This window comes from Triturus cristatus, chromosome 8 (genome assembly GCF_964204655.1).
Source record: "Triturus cristatus chromosome 8, aTriCri1.1, whole genome shotgun sequence".
Classification (NCBI taxonomy): domain Eukaryota; kingdom Metazoa; phylum Chordata; class Amphibia; order Caudata; family Salamandridae; genus Triturus; species Triturus cristatus.
The window spans coordinates 368175447-368194063 of NC_140591.1; the positions used below are offsets into that span (position 1 = coordinate 368175447).

Below are 18617 nucleotides of genomic sequence, written 5' to 3' on the forward strand. Positions count from 1 at the left end.
TTGATAACTTTCAATAAATACCTAAAAATCCTATCAATTTTACACAATGTAATCCACCTCATGTGTTTCAAACCTCAATGCCACACATTTGCATTAAAGTGCATCACCACGGCACTGCTAGTGTAGGAGGAAAAGTCTAGATACGGGATAGGTTAACATGAGCCACTTCTGTCTGTTGCGGGTGCACGGGTTTGTTTCCTGTTTTCGTAGTGTTGCGGTCACCATGTACACTGAGCTTTGTTAGTGCTACAAGCTAACATTATACTTGATTTCAGGTGATTATAACAGTGCTGTACGTTGTAGTTGGAGTGTTGGCCCTGCATTGCCTGGCTTTGGTGCTACACCCTGTTCTGGTTCGCCAAACGCCTCTCATGTTTTCAAGAGCGTGAAGCTGTGGTGGCACTAGACGTAATTGTCATGTACACCTCCCTCGGCGCCAGGGGCTGGTATAACACTCTCACACGCTGCGCTTTAACTGTGGTTATACATTAGATGCAGCAGCCTCTCTAATTGGTAATGAACATACGCTCGGTGTTTTCCTTGGAGCTGATGCCGGGATGATGCTGTCTAGGCCTGCCGAGTCCTGCCTGCCTCCTCGGGGCATCAGACAGTGGCCATGGTGACACAAGAGCATTCCCTCATGCGAGCACGCCAACTTCATCCCCATGGACGCGGCACTCGGACAGCCGGGCAGATTCATGATTGGGCGCCTTTCACGACACCGGACAATGATTGGTGAAGGCGAGAAGTCGTGTTGTGGAGGGTCGCGTGTTGTGATTGGCCGTCGGTTGGCTGCACGCGCTTTGATTGGACGACTGGTGGCGACGCGGGCGAGTTGAATGGGCTGCGTGTGTCTCGCGGACGCTTTAGATTTAGCTTGGCTGTCACTTCTCAGCTGTAGCTCGTCTGTGCCTGAGCAGCCGTAGCCCAATCCGGAGCCGCCCCTTCGCTATAACTAGCTGGGGTGGGGCCACTTTTCTTTGCTGACCGGACCATCACTGCCTGTCTGCCCGCACAACAACCGTACGGAACTGCAGCACCGCACCAGCTAATGTAGTAGCTTGTTATTGTTTGAAACTTGTTTTCTACTGAAGGACTTGGTGGAGTATGGGTGTTTGTAGGGGTGCTTGCTGGAGTAGTGGGGATGTCTTTGCAGAAACTTACGATTGTTAGCCTTTGGGAATAGGCGGTGGTTGTGCAGAACCTTTCAATTTCCCCCATTTAAGGTTGGCTATGCTTTTGTTGGAGCCTGCGTTTTAGAACGTGTTTTGAGTATGTAACTAAGGCGACACTGCTCTTATGTATTTTTCTGATATATCCTGCCAATGTTATTTCTTAATTTGTGGTTGTGTGTGGTGTGGAGCTCTGATAGGGAGCGGGCAGGTATGGTTTTTTTTTTAACTATGGAAGGAGTGAGTTGGCTGATCTGTGAAGAGGGAGGGGATGTTTGGGGTAGCTGCAGGGTGATTGCTGCTCCGGGTTTGGAGTTTTGTTGGTATAATTGTTCACCTCGTTATTAATTCAGAGAACTATATGCTCAAAGGGTTGGTTTGCGAGAAACGATGCGTCTCTAGGTTAAGGTGTCTAAAGAAATTACGTTGGCGAACTCCTCCATTAATCGAGTTCTTGTTTAATTTCCTGAACTCGTGCTTGGCAGTTTAGTTGGTATGTGGACTTGTAATTAGCGTTTCCTGGAAGAATATACAACTTAATGCCTCTTAATGTTTAATTCGTCTTATTCTGCGAATGCCTCTGGGTTTTTAATGCCGATTGTGTGCATTCCAGACTACTAAGCTTACAGAACACTATAAGTTATGTGGCACGTTTTCTCTGTGCTAATGTCTATGGATTGGGTGTTCCGGAGCGGGGTGTAATACAATGATCAGACTGACGCTTTTTGGTGTAGTTTACGCTTTTATTTTCAGAGTCTGATAATAAAACTCATATTTTGCTGTAGTGCGTATCTTGCAACGCGTGCCCATTAGTAGTTTCAATGGGCTGACTAATTGACATTCTCCCGCTAATTGACACTACTATAGTGCTTTCTAGTTGCTCGCACGCCTCTCTGCACCAATGTGGTATCAAAATGTCTTCTCTCTGTGGAAATACTGCACGTTTCTGTGGAAACTGATGTATCTGCTCTGTTTTTGCAGCTTGTACCCAAACAATGCGTCGTGCTACTTCCTCTAGTGGGTTCTTCAGGACTACCTCCTATGGCCAGGACAACTCCCAGCTGTTCGTTGCCATAATGAAGAAGGAGAACGTACCTCAGCCGGCCCTACTGCCCCAGCGTATTCACCACAGAGCCGTGCTGGGGGTGCTGACTGAGAATGACCAGCACAGACGCTCATATTTCCAGGTAGACAATGATGGGAGCCCAGATTAACTGCGCTTCGTGAAACAGAACTTCGTTTATTTTAAAGGGAGTTTAATGTAGATTTGGGGTATTTATAATTTAGAAGTAGGTACAACATGGCCACAAAATGGACGGCTGCTGTGATATTTCAACAGACTTATTGATCTTAAAGCTAAATAGAATGCACACTGCTTGTCTATACCTGCAAACTTGGTTTTAAATAAAACGACGACTACTGTAAGCCCCTAACGACGGCGTTTAGTGTTGAGTTGCATCGCGACCTATTTTACAATGTGTTTCCACATTCACTCACTTGCTGTTCTTTCTGCTATGGTTAATCTTAATATGTCCGTACTAAGCAAGTAGTCATGTTATGTCCTTCTCAGCCTGTCTAACACCATATCTCCCATGTAGCAGCTTTTTCTATATTCTTTGACGATGCAAAGGAGCGGAAGTGGCAGCACCAGAAAACACTAACTAAAACCACCCATGCCATTACACCCTGAATTTTCATAATCTTTAGATTAAGAGATTCTCCCTAAATAAGAAGTGCAAACCATGTCCTTACTGTGTAGGGTTGGACAGCAGATTTGAATCCTAGAAATGTCAGAACTAGTAACGTGATTATTGGGTGTTATTGACATAACCTGATCATCTAACAAGTTGGGTGGCAATGCCTGGATCCATAGGTTAAGTAGAACTAGGTTAATAACTTCAATTTATATTGTATGTAGAACTTGCTTTCATGGATCCGTTATTCTAAAGCAAATGCTTCAGGATGGTACAATTATGCCAACTGAACTAGCTTGAGCAACTTTCTACCAACTGACCCTCTACAGAGGGCACTTAAATTGAGTTTCTAGTTGGCAGGTTTGCACCCTGTCCAATTAGGTACCACAATCCTAGTCTGGGAAAACTAGATACACTTTAAATTAACCTGTGCTCACCCTTTGGTAGCTTGGCACAGAGGAGGCAGGCTTGACTGTATTTGTGCTGCATGCACACAGTAACACAATGAAAATACCACATAAACATTCCTAAGGCTTGGAAAAATAGAGAATATGTATCGGAGTAAAACAAGACCAAGATAATAGATACTTTAAAAAAAAAAAAAGAATAAATGCAAAAACAGTGCTTTGAAGTCCATAGCGCTAAAATGTCCCTTGAGGACGCAAGGGACCAGGGTACATCCAAAGTTCAGGCCAACCGTAATGGAGGCCAAGCTGGCTTCAAGAGTCGTGTAGGTCCTGCTGAAACAGTACCTTGGATGTAGCAAACCATTGACTCTGAGGGCATGATGTCTTTCTTCCACGCAGTCTGGTCACAGCATCGCTCTGAAATGCAGGCAGAGCGTAGTTGGGCGACGCAGGCTGTACAACTACTGTTGTCAAACCGCAGTAGTGACTATGCATAGGTTTTGTAGCAAAAACTCACTCCTGAGGCCCAGGACTGGAGGGGGCTCCTCAGGCAAGAGTAAGACTGACAGATGGCTGAGTCCAGCACTGTTGTAGGAATTCTTTCCTGCCCTGAGACTCAGAAAACGGGAGGCAAGCCCTTTGATTCACTCTGGGTACAAAGAGACAAGTCTGTCCTTGTCCTCAGTAGGACAGATCAGCAGACAGCAGGGCAGCTCTGCAAAATAGAGAAGCAGTTTGTCAGAAAAGTCAGTTGAGGCAAAGTGGCAATCCTTAATGACAGCAGTCATTACTCTAACAGAGTTCTTCCCAGGTCCAGTAGTGTACTGATCTGGTAGGGGTCAGTGCCCCAGTACTTGTATTCAAATATGCCTTTTAAGTGGGGGGTGACTTCAAAGCACCTCCTGAAAGTGAACAGGTCCCCTTTCATAACAGCCTTGTTTGCCAGGCTATCTGTGGGAGGTGAACGGTCCTGTGTGGGGAAAGGACACAGCCTATTCATTATAAGTGTGGCCTTCCTGCCCGGGAAGACTCTCCGAATGCCGGAGTCCAATTGCACCCACCCTTCCTGTGTTCGTGGCTGTTTAGAGGCAATACAGAAAGTGTAGCTGCCACCACCCCATATGTGTATTGAAGACTGGCTGCAGGCACAGAGCAAAGTTAAGAGCAGAGAAATGTACTTTGTAAAAGTGGCATTTCTAAAATAGTCATGTTTAAATCAAACTTCCCAATAAAGAGGATATCGTCACCATTCCAAATAGACTAAACTTGATGTAGCTACTCCATTTCTAATCCAGAATTGGGGCCTAAATGTGTTTTGAAGGAATTCCCAAAGCTAGCCTATGAGAGGAGTATGCCTCACTTTAGTAAAACTATTTTACCTGTTTGCCACTACCAGGGCATGTAAAACATAACAGTACATGTCCTATCTTTTTAATTAAACTGCACCCTACCCTGAGTGCCATCTAGGGCCTACCTTGGGAGCGACTTATGTGCAACAAAAGGGGAGTTTCTGACTTGGCAAGTCAGTGGCAGTAAACTGCATACACGGGCCCTGCAGTGGCAGGCCTGAAGTTTGAAATGCAACTTCTGTTGGTGGCACGATCAGTGCTGCAGCCCAGTAGTAGCATTAACTTGCTGGCCTTGGGTATATGGTAGTCCACGTTACAAGGGACTTACAAGTAAATTAAATGTCAGTCTGGTATACACCAATTAAACACCTCTTTAAGAAGCACATGCAATTTAGAACGGATTAGTAGTGCTAAAATACTCAGTCCTAAAGCCAACAAAAATAATTCGGCAAGTTTGGGGTGATCATGCAAAAGGTCTGTTTGCAACCCATGCTTGTTACTGCCCCCACAAAGGTATTGCACAATAGATTGATCAGTTGCAACAAGTAACTGGTACAAAAAGCTGGACTTAACCCATGCTATTGCCACCTTAATGCTATTGCCACCTTAACAGTACATCTATGTTGGTAAAAGATAAGCACCACCTTACTAGCCCAGTCTTTTCTCAATGTCACTTGCACCAGGGCAGCCTCTACATCCCTAGGGCAACCTCACCCAGGAGGTTAACATGCTTGTTTACACACGGAGCATAATTATCAGAATAGCTCGAGTCTTAAGCAAAATACAGCCCGCCATGTAAACCATTCTGTTCCAAACAAGGCGTCCTTGACTTCTACTGGTTTGCTGACTGCCCCTTGCATAGAGGTCAATGACAGACAGAAGGTCTGACGTTTTTCTATTATGTCGATATGTTTGGCACTGCTGAAAACCCATGAGGGTTTTCGGGTGTTGGAGCAGGAACATAATTAACACTACGACATGGAAACTAAATTAGTATTTCTTATTTGAGGGAGTTGTTCTACCTTGTGATATTCACATAACTGAGACGATGACTCCTCACTGTCCTTCACTTTTGAAACTCTGCCACTAAATCTGTTGATATTAATCAATGTCTTTGTTTTAGAGTGCTCCTTCAGTTGCCTTTTTACCAGGGGCTGAGAATGCAGTCCCTCTCCCTGGGAAGAACCTTCCTACATGTGTGCCCACCAAACAGGGGTTCTCTATCTTTGTGGATGAGCCAAAAGATGCAAAGGACAAATGTCGCTTCCAGGTTGAAAATGTGGAGCCTACTAAACCACCTCTGGATCTGAATGCTGTGAAAAATGACTTTAATCTGGTTCTGGATCTCAGTACAGGTAACACATCCTTGGATTGCCATGGGGCATCCACAATTTGAACCATATACTCAATATGCCCAGTTCTTGCACACCCTAAAACGCTTTTAAGCCCATTTTGTTCATTGTATCCTAACTGGCGATTTTTATCAATTATATCAAGATTTTCTTGATCTGGAAGCATTGACTTCATTGGCTAATTTTGTTGACATCCTGTGAAGGTTTAAATAAACTAGAACATGAAAAAGTAAAGTGTCTTTCATGTATGATGTGGCTTCATCAGTAATGCTGTACAACCTTTTAGGGTCTCCTATGATGGTAGACACGTCTTTCCATTCCCAAGTGGTAGATGATTCTGACGAATTAATCGAAGATCTCTCTGAATCGGGTACTGACTTATTGGTTTCTGAAGAGTACTTCGAAGATATTCATCAATACCTTCGCGAAGCAGAGGTGAGCATATGCTATTCAACAGTTGGACATGTTCATTTATGACTTAGTTGAACACATAATTGGTGTTTGCTCCTTTCTCTTATGTTGCTTCCTCATGATCCATGGGTCTGCCACAGAACATACATGCTGTGTATATATTCAATTGCTCCTCCTATAATCTTGCTGTAGTTCTGAGGTGTACAGCTAAAATAGTTCAGGCAGACCTGTCTGTCCTCTGGTTTTTCCTGGACAGAGGTCTGATAATGCACCAGCTGAGAACACACATCCTAGGGGAGCAGTGGTTGAACTAACTTGTCACCACCTGCCCCACACCTCCACACTCCTATCTTGCAAACCCATGTTTGCAAACATGGTTTCGCCCAAGAGTCCACTACTAGGAGGAAAACTATGTTCTATAAAAAATCCCTGAGCATTTTACAAAGCTATTCACCCTCGAAGGGAGATTAGATGCACAGACTAGTCATGAAGACCTGGTAAGGTAAAATACTAGGGTAGAGCTATCCTGAGTAATACAGTTAAAAGAAATTCCCTACATTGATAAAACTGTAATCCTTACTCTAGTACTTCACGCAACACCAGCAACCAGATTTGAGTGTAGGGGTCAAAATTCGATTCGAGCATGCAACACCATGCATACTCTAACAGCCCACCAATTTATAGTACTAGACACACACCGAGACCTCTGGCAGATCAAATGGCTGATAGATTGAGCAGCAGCTCCAATTACTCATTCCAGTGAAATGCACACTGATCATGTTGTATCGCCCCCCCCCCACCCATCCTGAAAACAGGAGCTGGAGGAGTGGTTGTGTGATCTCCCCACACCCTACTAGGGGTTTGTTCTTGTGTCTTGACATTATGTCCTCCTAGTATTGTGGACTTTCAAACAAATTCCTTAATTTCTCTGGAAATGTCACTGCTAACCAAGAATGCCTTGCAGTTGCCAAGCTAAATTGTGCAGTATCTCAGTGCTAATTTCCTAACCTGCCTTTTCTAAATTAACTTGGTTCTCGCTTTTGAAGTGGGCATTTGCATAAAATCCTGTCGTGTGATTTTGTGTTTAAATTTTTTTAGGACCGATTTATCCTTGGTACGAAATGGTGCATCAGTACCTCGTGCTCACTAATTTCGATTTTGTTTTGAATTTAATGGTAGCTCTCTGGGGAAAGATTTTAATAGTTTCCTCAGCTGCTACTTTTGGAAATAAAATTCCCCATTTTTGTCAAAACCAAATATTTAGCCAGACACGTAGCAACTGATCTACATAACTTGAATAAAATACATACATGTGATTATGGAAGGGGCTAGGAAATGCTCTATGGCGTCAGTGATTAAATCGTGTTGGAAACGGTTTCAATTTTTCACTGTTAAATGTCAAAACATTTGAACTCCAAGCTACAGAGTCGGAATGGGCCAGAAAATCAGCCTAGACCGCTAAATAAGTTATCTTCTCTGCTAATCCAATGGCTTTAAAGCGCCCACATTCTGCAAAATATTGTAAGTTTTAAAGACCTGCTTTCTAGGTGTTTTGCAAGGTATTGAATACTGCACGGAGACTGCATTTATTGGTGATTGCTACAGGCTATGTTTGTGTTAACATCTTAAGCAACAGTAACTAGCAAAGCCAATCGGTCACTCCAATAAGATATTGCTAATGTTTAGCAGTGTGGAGACTTCGTAGTGTAGCTAAAACACATTTTTAAAAAGCGCTATAATGCAGCCAAAGCTAATACATGTGTTTACATTTTTTAGGCTGCACATCCGCCCCTCTGGTATACAGCAATGGCCACAAGGAACACATGCTTGTTTTGGTTTAGAGCACTACACCCGTGCTCTGAGCAAACATGTTAGTTCTCCACATGAGTGAAAAAGAAAATTACATTCTGCAAAAAGACCTAACAAAGCAAGGTCTTTTTGAAAATGCGTTCGGAAGCAGATAACATCTGTCAGAATAAGGGTTCCTGAGTGAGCTATAGTAAAACATAGCTTCAAATAAATGTCCGCCAGGATCAAAGGAAGGACAAATAATAAATAGTACCTCAATCGCATCCAGCAGAAGGACCGCAATCAAGCTGCAGCAATCCGTATTTGATTAATGCTTCAGCTGAAAGAAGAGTAAGAAGCTAGGACACGCTGGCCAATTAGAAGGTAGCAAATAAATGACCAATGAAGCCAACTAATGTTAAGCAATGGGCAGGCTGCAATCTCCTTGTATAAATCTCCTGCAAACGACAATCATGTAGATTCTAAAATGAACCCACACTGACCTGAGACGAGCCATTCTGGCACTGCCAGAAGGCCCCGTCTGCCAGTGCCAACCTGGCTGCATAAAATGATGGCTGGAGACAGAGTATTTTGAGCATGGTCTGTTGGTTAATAAACGATTCGTCTTCAGATTCCTCATCCTGCTAAATGCAGTCGTACTCCTGAGGGACTGACGTATTTGTCCAGAATACCTGGGCATGGCTGCTGCAATACCCTTAACCTGGCTCTATGTACTCCCTGTGACAAGAGTTTCCTTTAGGATTCTCATGCCAATTGTGAGGTTACGGCCTACAAAAGTTTATGAAAGAAATGGGAGGGCAGTCGGTCTAGCAGCTAATGTAGAACACAGTATATCATCTTACACATCTGTATATCTTACACATCTGTAGCCAGCTGCAACTGGCTTTCAGATACTGGGGGGTGGCAGGGGTAGCTGAAGGTTGTAATGGCTTCCCGGGAAATGAGCGTTAACCAGACTTCAATGTGGGCCATGTGTCCATACAGCGCAAGGAATGGTGTCTCACTTTATTGTAGCATTAATGCAGTTGACAAAACAGGCTGAAACTTCAGGAGACCTAAAAGTAATTTTAAACCAAAATGCACCTAAAATTAGAGTTGCTGTTTCAACGGATCTCTGCATCGGACCGAAATCATTTTGGTGTATGTGATCACATCACATCTCTACCTATCCGTTGTCTTTATACTTTCATGCATTATATGTTCTGGAGCTAGGTCAACTTCTAGCAGATGATACTCTTCTCAGGTGAGAACATGTGAAAGCCTTGGATATGGTGCAAATCTTTGCCAATTCACTCTTCTCGAATCCCCGCTTTGCAATGCCATTTAGAGCAATTATGCCTACTACAAGATGCAGAAAATGACTACTTGAAACTTAGCAGGCATGGGAGGACTAATGCACTTTAACAGTTAATATAAACTAAATTCGCATTGAAAAGGGTAGATCAGTACATATTGGACACCAACCTTGGCCCTTATGATAAAACAGTAGTATGAAGGCACGTTAAATATTGCTATTAGCTTCTCATAGCACTTTCACTATAAACTTTAATGCCGGCTGGTCTTCTAGGCAAAGGCATTTCAAAGTCCACTTTTGTCTGACTGTAGCTTTAGTTGGGGCTTATCAAGTGTGGTGTAAATGAGCTTTCTCCATAAGCGGGTCCATGTTTAATTTACTTTGGCTGTTCACTGACTTCGAATACCAGCTTCAATTCGGTAAACAAGTGTGCTTTTTGTTTCTGAGCAGATGAGGCATCGGCCAAAAGCTTTCTACATGCGGAAGCAGCCAGATATCACAGCAGGCATGCGCACCATCTTAATTGACTGGCTGATTGAAGTTGGCGAAGAGTATAAACTTCGAGCAGAGACACTGTACCTGGCTGTCAATTTCTTGGACCGCTTTTTGTCTTGTATGTCTGTCCTTCGAGGAAAGCTGCAACTTGTGGGAACCGCTGCTATTCTTCTTGCTTCGTAAGTGTCTTAATTTTGGCAACAAAGCTGGTATACTGGCTGACTTCTTGCATGCAACTGCTACTTGCTCTAAATGTGTATTAGCTGAATAAACGTGTTTGTGGTAAGGAGTTCAGTGAAGATGCCATCCTTGGTAATCCATTCCTTAGTGATCAGCTTCTTAACATCTCATTTAATCCACCGCCCCAACCACAAACCTGTAGCACTTGGTACTATTCTAGGATGTTCTCTGCCTAAGACTATTACCAATGTGACCTTGGAACAATGTAGCCCCTGATGTCAAACTAGCCCCGTGCGAAGGGTTACAGACTCCTAGTTTGAACTTGGGTCTTCTACAGGTGCCAAATCACTACTGATGATCGTAGTCCTGTTTTGTATGTACATACTTATGTTGGAAATTAATCTCTAGGGGCTGTATACAAATCCCCATAACCCTAGATGGGCCCCCTCTGGTAACTATTGCTAGATAGCAGTCTTTTCACCCTCCAGAGCTGGCTAGGAGTTAGCAGACTTTTAAAAAACTGAGTACTTGGTCTAAATTTTTCTTTCCTTCTAAATATCAGTAGTGCAGAGCCAGGAATTTTCACAACTGAATGGAGTGCCAACTCCATTATTCAGCACACTGTACACTGTTTCTGCTCTTTTGCTTTCTTTGGCGTCTGATTCCCTTCTGCCGTAATGTTGCTCTAAAGACATGCTAGTTGTAAAGCAGACTGGATACAGCACTCTGGACCTTGCAATGCCAACCTATGATTCCTTGATGCACTAGTATACAGGTTTTTTAAGACCTGGTGTCCCTAGTTGTAGGGAGTCCTCTTAAAATTGGTTTGCCTCCTACGTTGATGCTCACACCCTTGTATTTGGATTACGTTTTTGGAGCCCACCTTGAAGTACAGTTGGGACACTCCTATGGAGTCCTTTGCTCCTCCTCCTTTGGTTAGTGAATAGTTGAATACAGTCTGAACTACATTAAATGAAGTCTATTTTTCTATTAACCTTGTCTGAGATCTGTTCTGCACCTAATTGTATAATCGAATTGCACAACCTTCACCTGCCACTGGAACTAGCTTGTACAGTTAGTCTCTCACTTTGCTGGCCAAATGCTGAAACTTGGTGAAATTTGCTGTGGTGCAATTAGTTTTGTTTGTTCTCTTCTAGGAAATATGAAGAGATTTATCCTCCTGAAGTGGATGAATTTGTTTACATAACCGATGACACTTACACCAAGAAACAGCTGTTGAGAATGGAACACTTGCTCCTTAAAGTTCTGGCTTTTGACCTAACTGTGCCTACCACTAACCAGTTCCTCCTTCAGTACTTGCAAAGACATGGAGTTTGTGTCAAAACTGAGAATTTTGCCAGGGTGAGTTGACTGCTATATGGCCCTTTGGTTTGTTAATTTTGATGGGATGCACACTGATGCTGGTTGTTCCCTTTTAGTATGTAGCTGAACTGAGTCTGCTAGATGCAGAGCCATTTTTGAAGTATCTTCCGTCATTGGTAGCGGCAGCTGCTTATTGTCTAGCAAACTATACCATGAATAAGGTATTTTGGGTGAGTAGAGCATTTTCTTTCTTTTTACAAGCGAGTTGTAATATTCATAAATTTGACTACTTGCATTTTGGTAACCTGTACTACTGCCTTTTGCAGGCTGCAGCCTAATTTTTGTCTGGGCCTTTGAAGCATGTCCTGCTATAGGAATAACTAATTTAGCTGGTAGTAACTTCTCCTACAGTGGATGTCTGAGCCTCACAGTACTTGCTGTAAAAATCTGCTGGAGTTAACTTCTTTCCACTGGAGCATTAACGGAGAAGCCATGAAACAAGAAGACTCCTATAAATAGCAATGGTTGATTACTGAAACTAAATATTCAGTACAGGGGTGCCCAGAATGGATGTATCCAGTGAGCCGCACCAAAATTCCTGGGATCTACCCTAGTGATGGATTGTGCAAAGTTTTCCAAGTCTCACTTTGTTAAATAGGCATAGCATGGCAGTGACCAGTCACCCATCTCCTTAGCTCCAGGGTTCTATATTTGTAGGAAGGTAGTTCTTCATAACCAGGTAGATGGTATTTCAGTAATCAAATTGTGCTCCAATAGCTGTAAAATCAGTGTATTACCTCTAATGGCATTATGAAAGCAGTCTAAGGTGGATTAAATGAAATGTACAGGATGCCACCGCTGGACAGATCTGACTCCACCTGGAGTGAAGCACTTAGCTTTTCCTCTCTAGATCTTGCAACAGATGGATGAAGGGAGCAGGGATAGAAGTTTGTAGGAAAGGAAATGGCTTGCCCACGGGTCTAGTTTAGTACAGCTAGCCAGACTGCTACCTTGCAAGTGTTACATTCTTGCCAGTGAAAGTCCATCCATTTGAGAACAGTGATCTGGCAGTTCTTCGTTAATGGGGTGGAGGGAGGGGATTGCTCAGTTTTGGCAGCCCTTTTGTACCTGCATAGGCTTATAGTTCCATTCCGAAAGGAATGGGCCCGAGGCATTGGGTATTGGCGACTAGACAGATGTTCCTCTGGATGCAACAAGAACAGTTGGAGGAGCAAAATTGTGCTACTGTAACTTGTTCTACCTAATATGAACCAATAAACTATCATTCATGCTGACAGCAAGGCAGTGGCTAATAAACTTGTGGTTCAGGTCGCTGGCTCAAACGTATTGCAGTATTAATATAACTGGCAGCATATATGCACACCTTCCAGTAATGCTAGGAAGGCTAATTTCACGCTTTGAATATGGTGCAAATCGTTCAGAGTGGCCCAGAATATAACTGAAGTCAAGATGTATACACAGTTTTGCTGTAGCTGACTCGCACGTGTGCAGCTGCTGGCTAAAGGTGCTGAAACGCATATTTGGATCAAGTTATGCTTCAGTTAGACTGTGAATACTTGTGCTAGCTCTATGCTGAGAGGATTTGGCAGTGTCAAGTTCTGCAGTGCAAATTAATATTGCAGGAAGATTTTCCACAAGTTAGGACAGTCGCTAGTAAGACATGAAATTGTCATAACGAGCGAGGTTAAACCCAGTTGACATGATTGGGTTCTGGAGTTTCCAGTAGGAGTACATGAAAGAGGTTCTCTACTGGGGTGTGCTGTAAAGCTTGAGACGAGGGTTATTAAAGGAGTTCTCCAGAGGGGAGATCTTATTTACTATTGCAAGCCTTTTTGCTTATTGCTAGCTTTAAAATGTTTGACAAAATAGAACCACCTTTGACTTGGTGTGTTCGAGTGGCTCATACAAAACCTCTCTGGATTGCCTGCCACATGTCATTTTAAACCACCTGCCCTGCTTAAGTGATACAAACTTAAAGCTTCAAACTACGCCTTACTGTCCCAACTGCTCATGCCCTAGCTTGCATGACTAATCTTAGCACAAGTTCATCTTGGTTTTTTCAGTTTAAATCTGCAGGAGTCAACCCTTCTCTTCTCAAACTGCCCCCCGCCTTCTGTCCCTGAATAACATCTAGGTATGTTGTCTTGCTCCCAAATACTTGAGTGACTTGTTTTTAAGCTACTCACCTCGCAGCCGGATCTAGCACTTGCATTCTAGAGTTTCCTGAATCTGTTACGCCATGTGTAACTTTGTTACCTCTGCCCATCACAGTGGCCTTTACTCCATTTTTTTTTTTCCCCTTTGTCTCCATAAAACATCTGAGCAGATTACCCGACCCACCAAATTTGACATCAGACCTGGGATTAAACTAGTTAGTCTTGATGATGCCACCACCTGACATTTGGTGTACTTCAAAGCGCAGTCCTCACACTTTGCTCTCTTCCCTTCCTATATAATGAATCTGTCATAACTTTAGCTTCTCGCCTATGTGCTGACGCTAGATATTCCCTTTCCTTTGACCCCACTAAATGCTATTGTCGAACTGACTCATGGTCTTCAGCCATTGGACAACTGTCTGGCCACTCTTCCAGAACTGCAACAATCTACTTTCCTGCAGTTGGACACCTACCTTCGTTCCTTATCCTAGTAGCTATTCCCACCTGTAAACTAGGAGCTTTGATGTACACTTAATTGATGTGTTTAACATGAATAGATCTAAAGGTGGCAAGGCTAAATGGGAAATGTCATGTTCTTCCACGCATCCAAGTGACTTAGTTGCACCATTCCTTAACAAATGCCACTTATTGTAGTGCGCCCCCCCCCATCCATCAGTACGGTATTAAAGTTTGCCACAAGGACACTTTAATCTTTCCTAATGGGCCTACTTTGAGTTGGCTCTACCAAGCTGCCTGTTGGAGAGGGAGAGGGGGGTCAATAACTCAGTTTGTAAACATCAAAGCCATTATACCCCACCTCATATCTATGCAGATAGTAGAACTCCTAACTTGTGTCCAGGCTACATGAAACTAATAATCACTCCACTTCATATGCAACTCCCGCATCGTTAGTCGCTCCCTCAGTTGGAATTTGCAGATTAAATGTTTTCCACAACTAAACCAAAAACCAGCTTGTCTACCTTATGATCCAAATAATCGTTCACACGTGCTCTTTGCTACAGGTGGTCCTGTAAGGAAACATCCACCGACCATTTAAAAATCTCATTTGCCATCCTAACAGCAGCTAATGTGCTGTCCAGTTGTTGCTCGGTCCTAAAGTCTGTCGTGTGCCTGAAATATTGAAACAGCTGAAAAAGCTACATACCACAGATTTTAAGGGTAGCTTTGAACTGACTAGGTGCCATAGTTATATGTAACAAAGTTATGACGGTTCTCTGCCTTCCTATGTAACTTTTGGAACCAGTGATGACACTTTGTTCAACGTCCCTTATCTAGGCTGTTGGCTTGGGCTGTGGCTTATGTCACGTAAACCCACCTTGATCTACCTGTGTATCTGAGGTCCTCCTTACTAGTTGCTCTACATAAATATTGTGGTGTAGATATGGTTCCAGGAGTTACCCAACACTTCCATTATGAATTTGCATATGCACGGTTGTGGCCTGATTAAGCAGAGGCTGATCCCTTGACAGAACAGGTGCAGAATTACCATCAATTTAATTGGTAAAAATGGCTCTTTCTGAGCATTAAAGTGAATCCATGGTTGCTATGAAGAGCTGTAGTTTGAAACGGAGTCCATTAAGTAAACTTTTTCCGTTGCACCACCTCCATGGTGGTGCATGCTTAAAGCTGTGCAACAGCTTTACAATGTTTGTATGATGGTAGAAATTGACTGGTATAGCCTTCTGTCTCCGGGGGATGGCTGCATCATTGGACTATTATGGCACGCTGGGGAAGAGGGAAGAGCTGCAATATGGCCATGTTGAACATGCTGGATTGGGGTAGTTGTGTTCTTCGATGGCATTTCATATTCTGATGTTCCTGGTTCCCCTCTTAATATATGTAGCTACGGAGCAGTCACTTAACTGCTCCTTTTGCCTATTTTCTTGAAAAGACAGTTAACCAAATAGGCACAGCAGATTGAAGCCAGTATGGCTGCGATATTATAGCTAGGGACGGTACTATAGACATAATCCAATTCCTTCTTGCATAAACCCTTGTTCATTGGCAACTTGGGTTTGTCTGGCAATAGAACAGTTCGGCAGGCGCTTTCACCTATGATAGTACTGGTTTTATAACTTTAAGGATCAACCCACTTAAAGTTCCTAGATCAATTTAGTGAAAAAATAAAGGTAGCTTAGAGAAACTGGTAAAGGAATTGTGGGGTGACCTTTCAAAGAATGCCCTAGACACATTGGAACCATAAGGGGGTGTTGTAAGTCTCTGCTAGCATGTGTATTCACATGCTATCCCAGAGCTTTTCTTGTACCCAAAAAGAACTTAACCTCAGGTTGTGTGAGGCAGCAGAATGTTTTCAAATGTTACTAAACAAATGATTAAAATACTTAACCATTTTAGAGTACCATCACTTTTACTGACCAGCACGTGACCATTGAGGTGCAACAACTCCATCCATGGAAAAACAAACTTAACTTGTATGAACAAGTTTTCGGTATCTTTGTAGCTATTGAGGAATGCTATGAGTTGGTTTTTTTTTTTTTTTTAAGGTCGGGTGTTCGGTAAGACCTTTTGATTATGCTAAACATGTATAATGTGCATTAAGGGGATTTGAGCCACGCTTCCTTCACTGGTCTGTCGCAATTCACGCTTTGCTTCCGCCCACTACAGCATGAGGCAGTGGGCCAGCCTACTACAGCCACTGATTACCTTCACTTTGACTGCATTTTTTTTGTCACAATGAGCACATCCGGATACGGTAGTTCTTCGGTGCCAGTATTTTTGTTACTTTAGTATCGCCTTTGTATAGATTCTACCAGATGTCAGCACAGGCCACACTCCATGCTTTCAGTTCCTGTCTGTATAATAAGACTTATGGAGCTGCTGGACATGCAGAACAACACCCAGTAAAGAATCTATATTACCATTTTATTTTTCAGCCTGAGAATCTGGTTTCCTTCACGGGTTATTCCCTGATTGAGATCGTGCCTTGCCTGAGTGATCTCCACCGAGCATGCCTTAGAGCACCCAATCTACCGCAGCAAGCCATACAGGAGAAATACAAGAACTCCAAGTGAGTACTTTTGGTGAAATGGTGCTGGCATGGGGGCGCTGCAGCAGATTGACTCCTGCATCACAAGATGTTTTCTTTATGATGGGATGGTTGTCTGTTTAGACTGCATGTGCTGATAACATTTAGGTTCATGAGGTTGCAAGGCACGGTTGAATGCTTTAGTATACTGGTCGACCGGTGTGGGCTCCGCTTCAGCCTGAAGCCCAGAACCTACCTTCAAGGGGCCCGAAGTCTCTTAATTTGCTGAAGTGCATTGAGGTTTTCGTTTCTTGCATGGGCCATTTGATAGTGCAGACTCTGACCACTGCTGCGTAGTTGGTGGTTCGAGAAGCCAAACACGTGGTTGCTCGCTCAAACTGTTTTAAGGTCCACTAATGGGCTAGATTAAGTGTTGATTACACGTGGACTGGAGAGGCCTACAGTGCATTCTTGCTCTTGCCTTAGCTAGCTGCATGATGAGCATTACTACCAAGTGGCTTTTAGTTTCATTCTTTCATCGTCTCCTTGCTAGTGGTCTCAGGTGGGGGAGGGTGGTTTTGGGGGGGGGGGGGGTAGGTTACATAGCTGGTTCGAATCAAAGGTTTTTTTTTCTTCTATAGATTGGCACTTACTGCATAACCTTTACTGTGCAGGCAATGCAAGTTATGATGGCATCCCTGCAAATCACCAATGCTCTGGTGGGGCTTGATGTGGTTCTATACCTACAGCCTGAAAGTTGTTATAGCTAGCCCCATGCTAGTGTGCATGCTGGATTAAATTTTCATTTTCTTGTAATGGGGATTGGGCGATAGTCCAGGTCCCATGTTGCAGACTAGATTTTACTGTGCTTGACTAGCATGAATTATTATCGCCATAGTAAGCTGTTAAACTTTTGGTTTTGTGGTATAGGTGATGTAGGCCTTACAGAAACCTGTGTAACATGGAATTCTAATTCTATCTTTCAGGTACCGAAGGGTCGCGCTTGTAGAACCTCCATCAGTCCTGCCTTTAAAATAACCCGAAATCCAGAGATCGCCCTTCTAACAGTATTCTTCAATGCACTGAAAGCACGTACAGCGCTTACCTCCTGATCAACCGAGTTGATCTAAAGGGCACTGCAGGTCAAGTGTCCTATCCTGCTGCATAACTTTTTTTAAAAATGGATTTTAACTATTTATGCCATGTGGAACTTTTTAAATCTAACTTGGACCTTGATTTGTGAATTAAGGAGTCTTCATTTGCCACCTGGAGCTGTCTTTCAGATTTCACAATCATTCTCTTAAAGGAGGACTAGTTGTAGCGAATATGAATTCTAACCATTTCATTCATTTAAAATGCATTTCATCAATGTAAAATGTATGAGGTACCAAGTATTTTAAATAAACATATTTTCAAGTGTCTTGTTTGAAACCATTGTCTTTGTATCAGTCGGCAGTTTTTTGAATAGTTTAATTTTTTTTAAATTTTTTATTGGTATTTTTATACGTACAAACATAAAACATTTTCAATCATCGCTTTCTCTGTACAGGGTAGCAGCCCCACCTGGTTATGTTGCTGGTATAGCTGGTTAACATAATTTCTGCAAGGTTGCCCCCTATCTACTGTCCTAGAGAAAGGAGGAGGGAGTGAGAGGGGGGGTTGGAAAGTGGGAGGTCAAGATGGGAAGGAAAGATGGAAGCACACCTGGAGAATGATAGTCTCTCGGAGGAGTTGTTAAACTAGTGGGGTGAGGCTGTGAACCTCTTGTCTACCTTTTGTCGTTGCTGTTCATGGTGGCTTGTATGGGTCTAGTATCTTGTCTAGGGATGTCCACATGCCCCTGTGTGGCTGTCTCCATGGTGTGCTACGTTATGCCGTGTTGTCCGCTCCTCAGAAAAACTTCACCCAGTTGAGCCAGCATTTGAAGGTTGCTTTGGTAGTATCCTT

General features: G+C 43.1%; 1 protein-coding gene across 1 annotated transcript; it reads left to right on the forward strand.

Moving 5' to 3' along the window:
* Positions 1 to 915: 915 nt before the first annotated feature.
* Positions 916 to 18089, forward strand: CCNA1 (cyclin A1). Its single transcript, XM_085621719.1, has 9 exons — positions 916 to 1053; positions 2154 to 2359; positions 5746 to 5977; positions 6261 to 6409; positions 9939 to 10162; positions 11321 to 11525; positions 11603 to 11716; positions 16579 to 16712; positions 17657 to 18089. Exons 2-9 carry the CDS (start codon positions 2168 to 2170, stop codon positions 17706 to 17708), a joined length of 1302 nt encoding a protein of 433 aa, XP_085477845.1. The 5' UTR covers positions 916 to 1053; positions 2154 to 2167; the 3' UTR covers positions 17709 to 18089.
* The last annotated feature ends 528 nt before the right edge of the window (positions 18090 to 18617 follow it).

What these genes read in the sequence shown, in the direction of transcription:
- CCNA1 (XM_085621719.1), top strand. Translation starts at nt 2,168, where the DNA reads ATGCGTCGTGCTACTTCCTCTAGTGGGTTCTTCAGGACTACCTCCTAT. An exon ending in GGTTCTGGATCTCAGTACAG is followed by an intron (nt 5,978 to 6,260) that starts GTAACACATCCT and finishes ACAACCTTTTAG; the next exon opens with GGTCTCCTATGATGGTAGAC. An exon ending in CCATGAATAAGGTATTTTGG is followed by an intron (nt 11,717 to 16,578) that starts GTGAGTAGAGCA and finishes TTTATTTTTCAG; the next exon opens with CCTGAGAATCTGGTTTCCTT.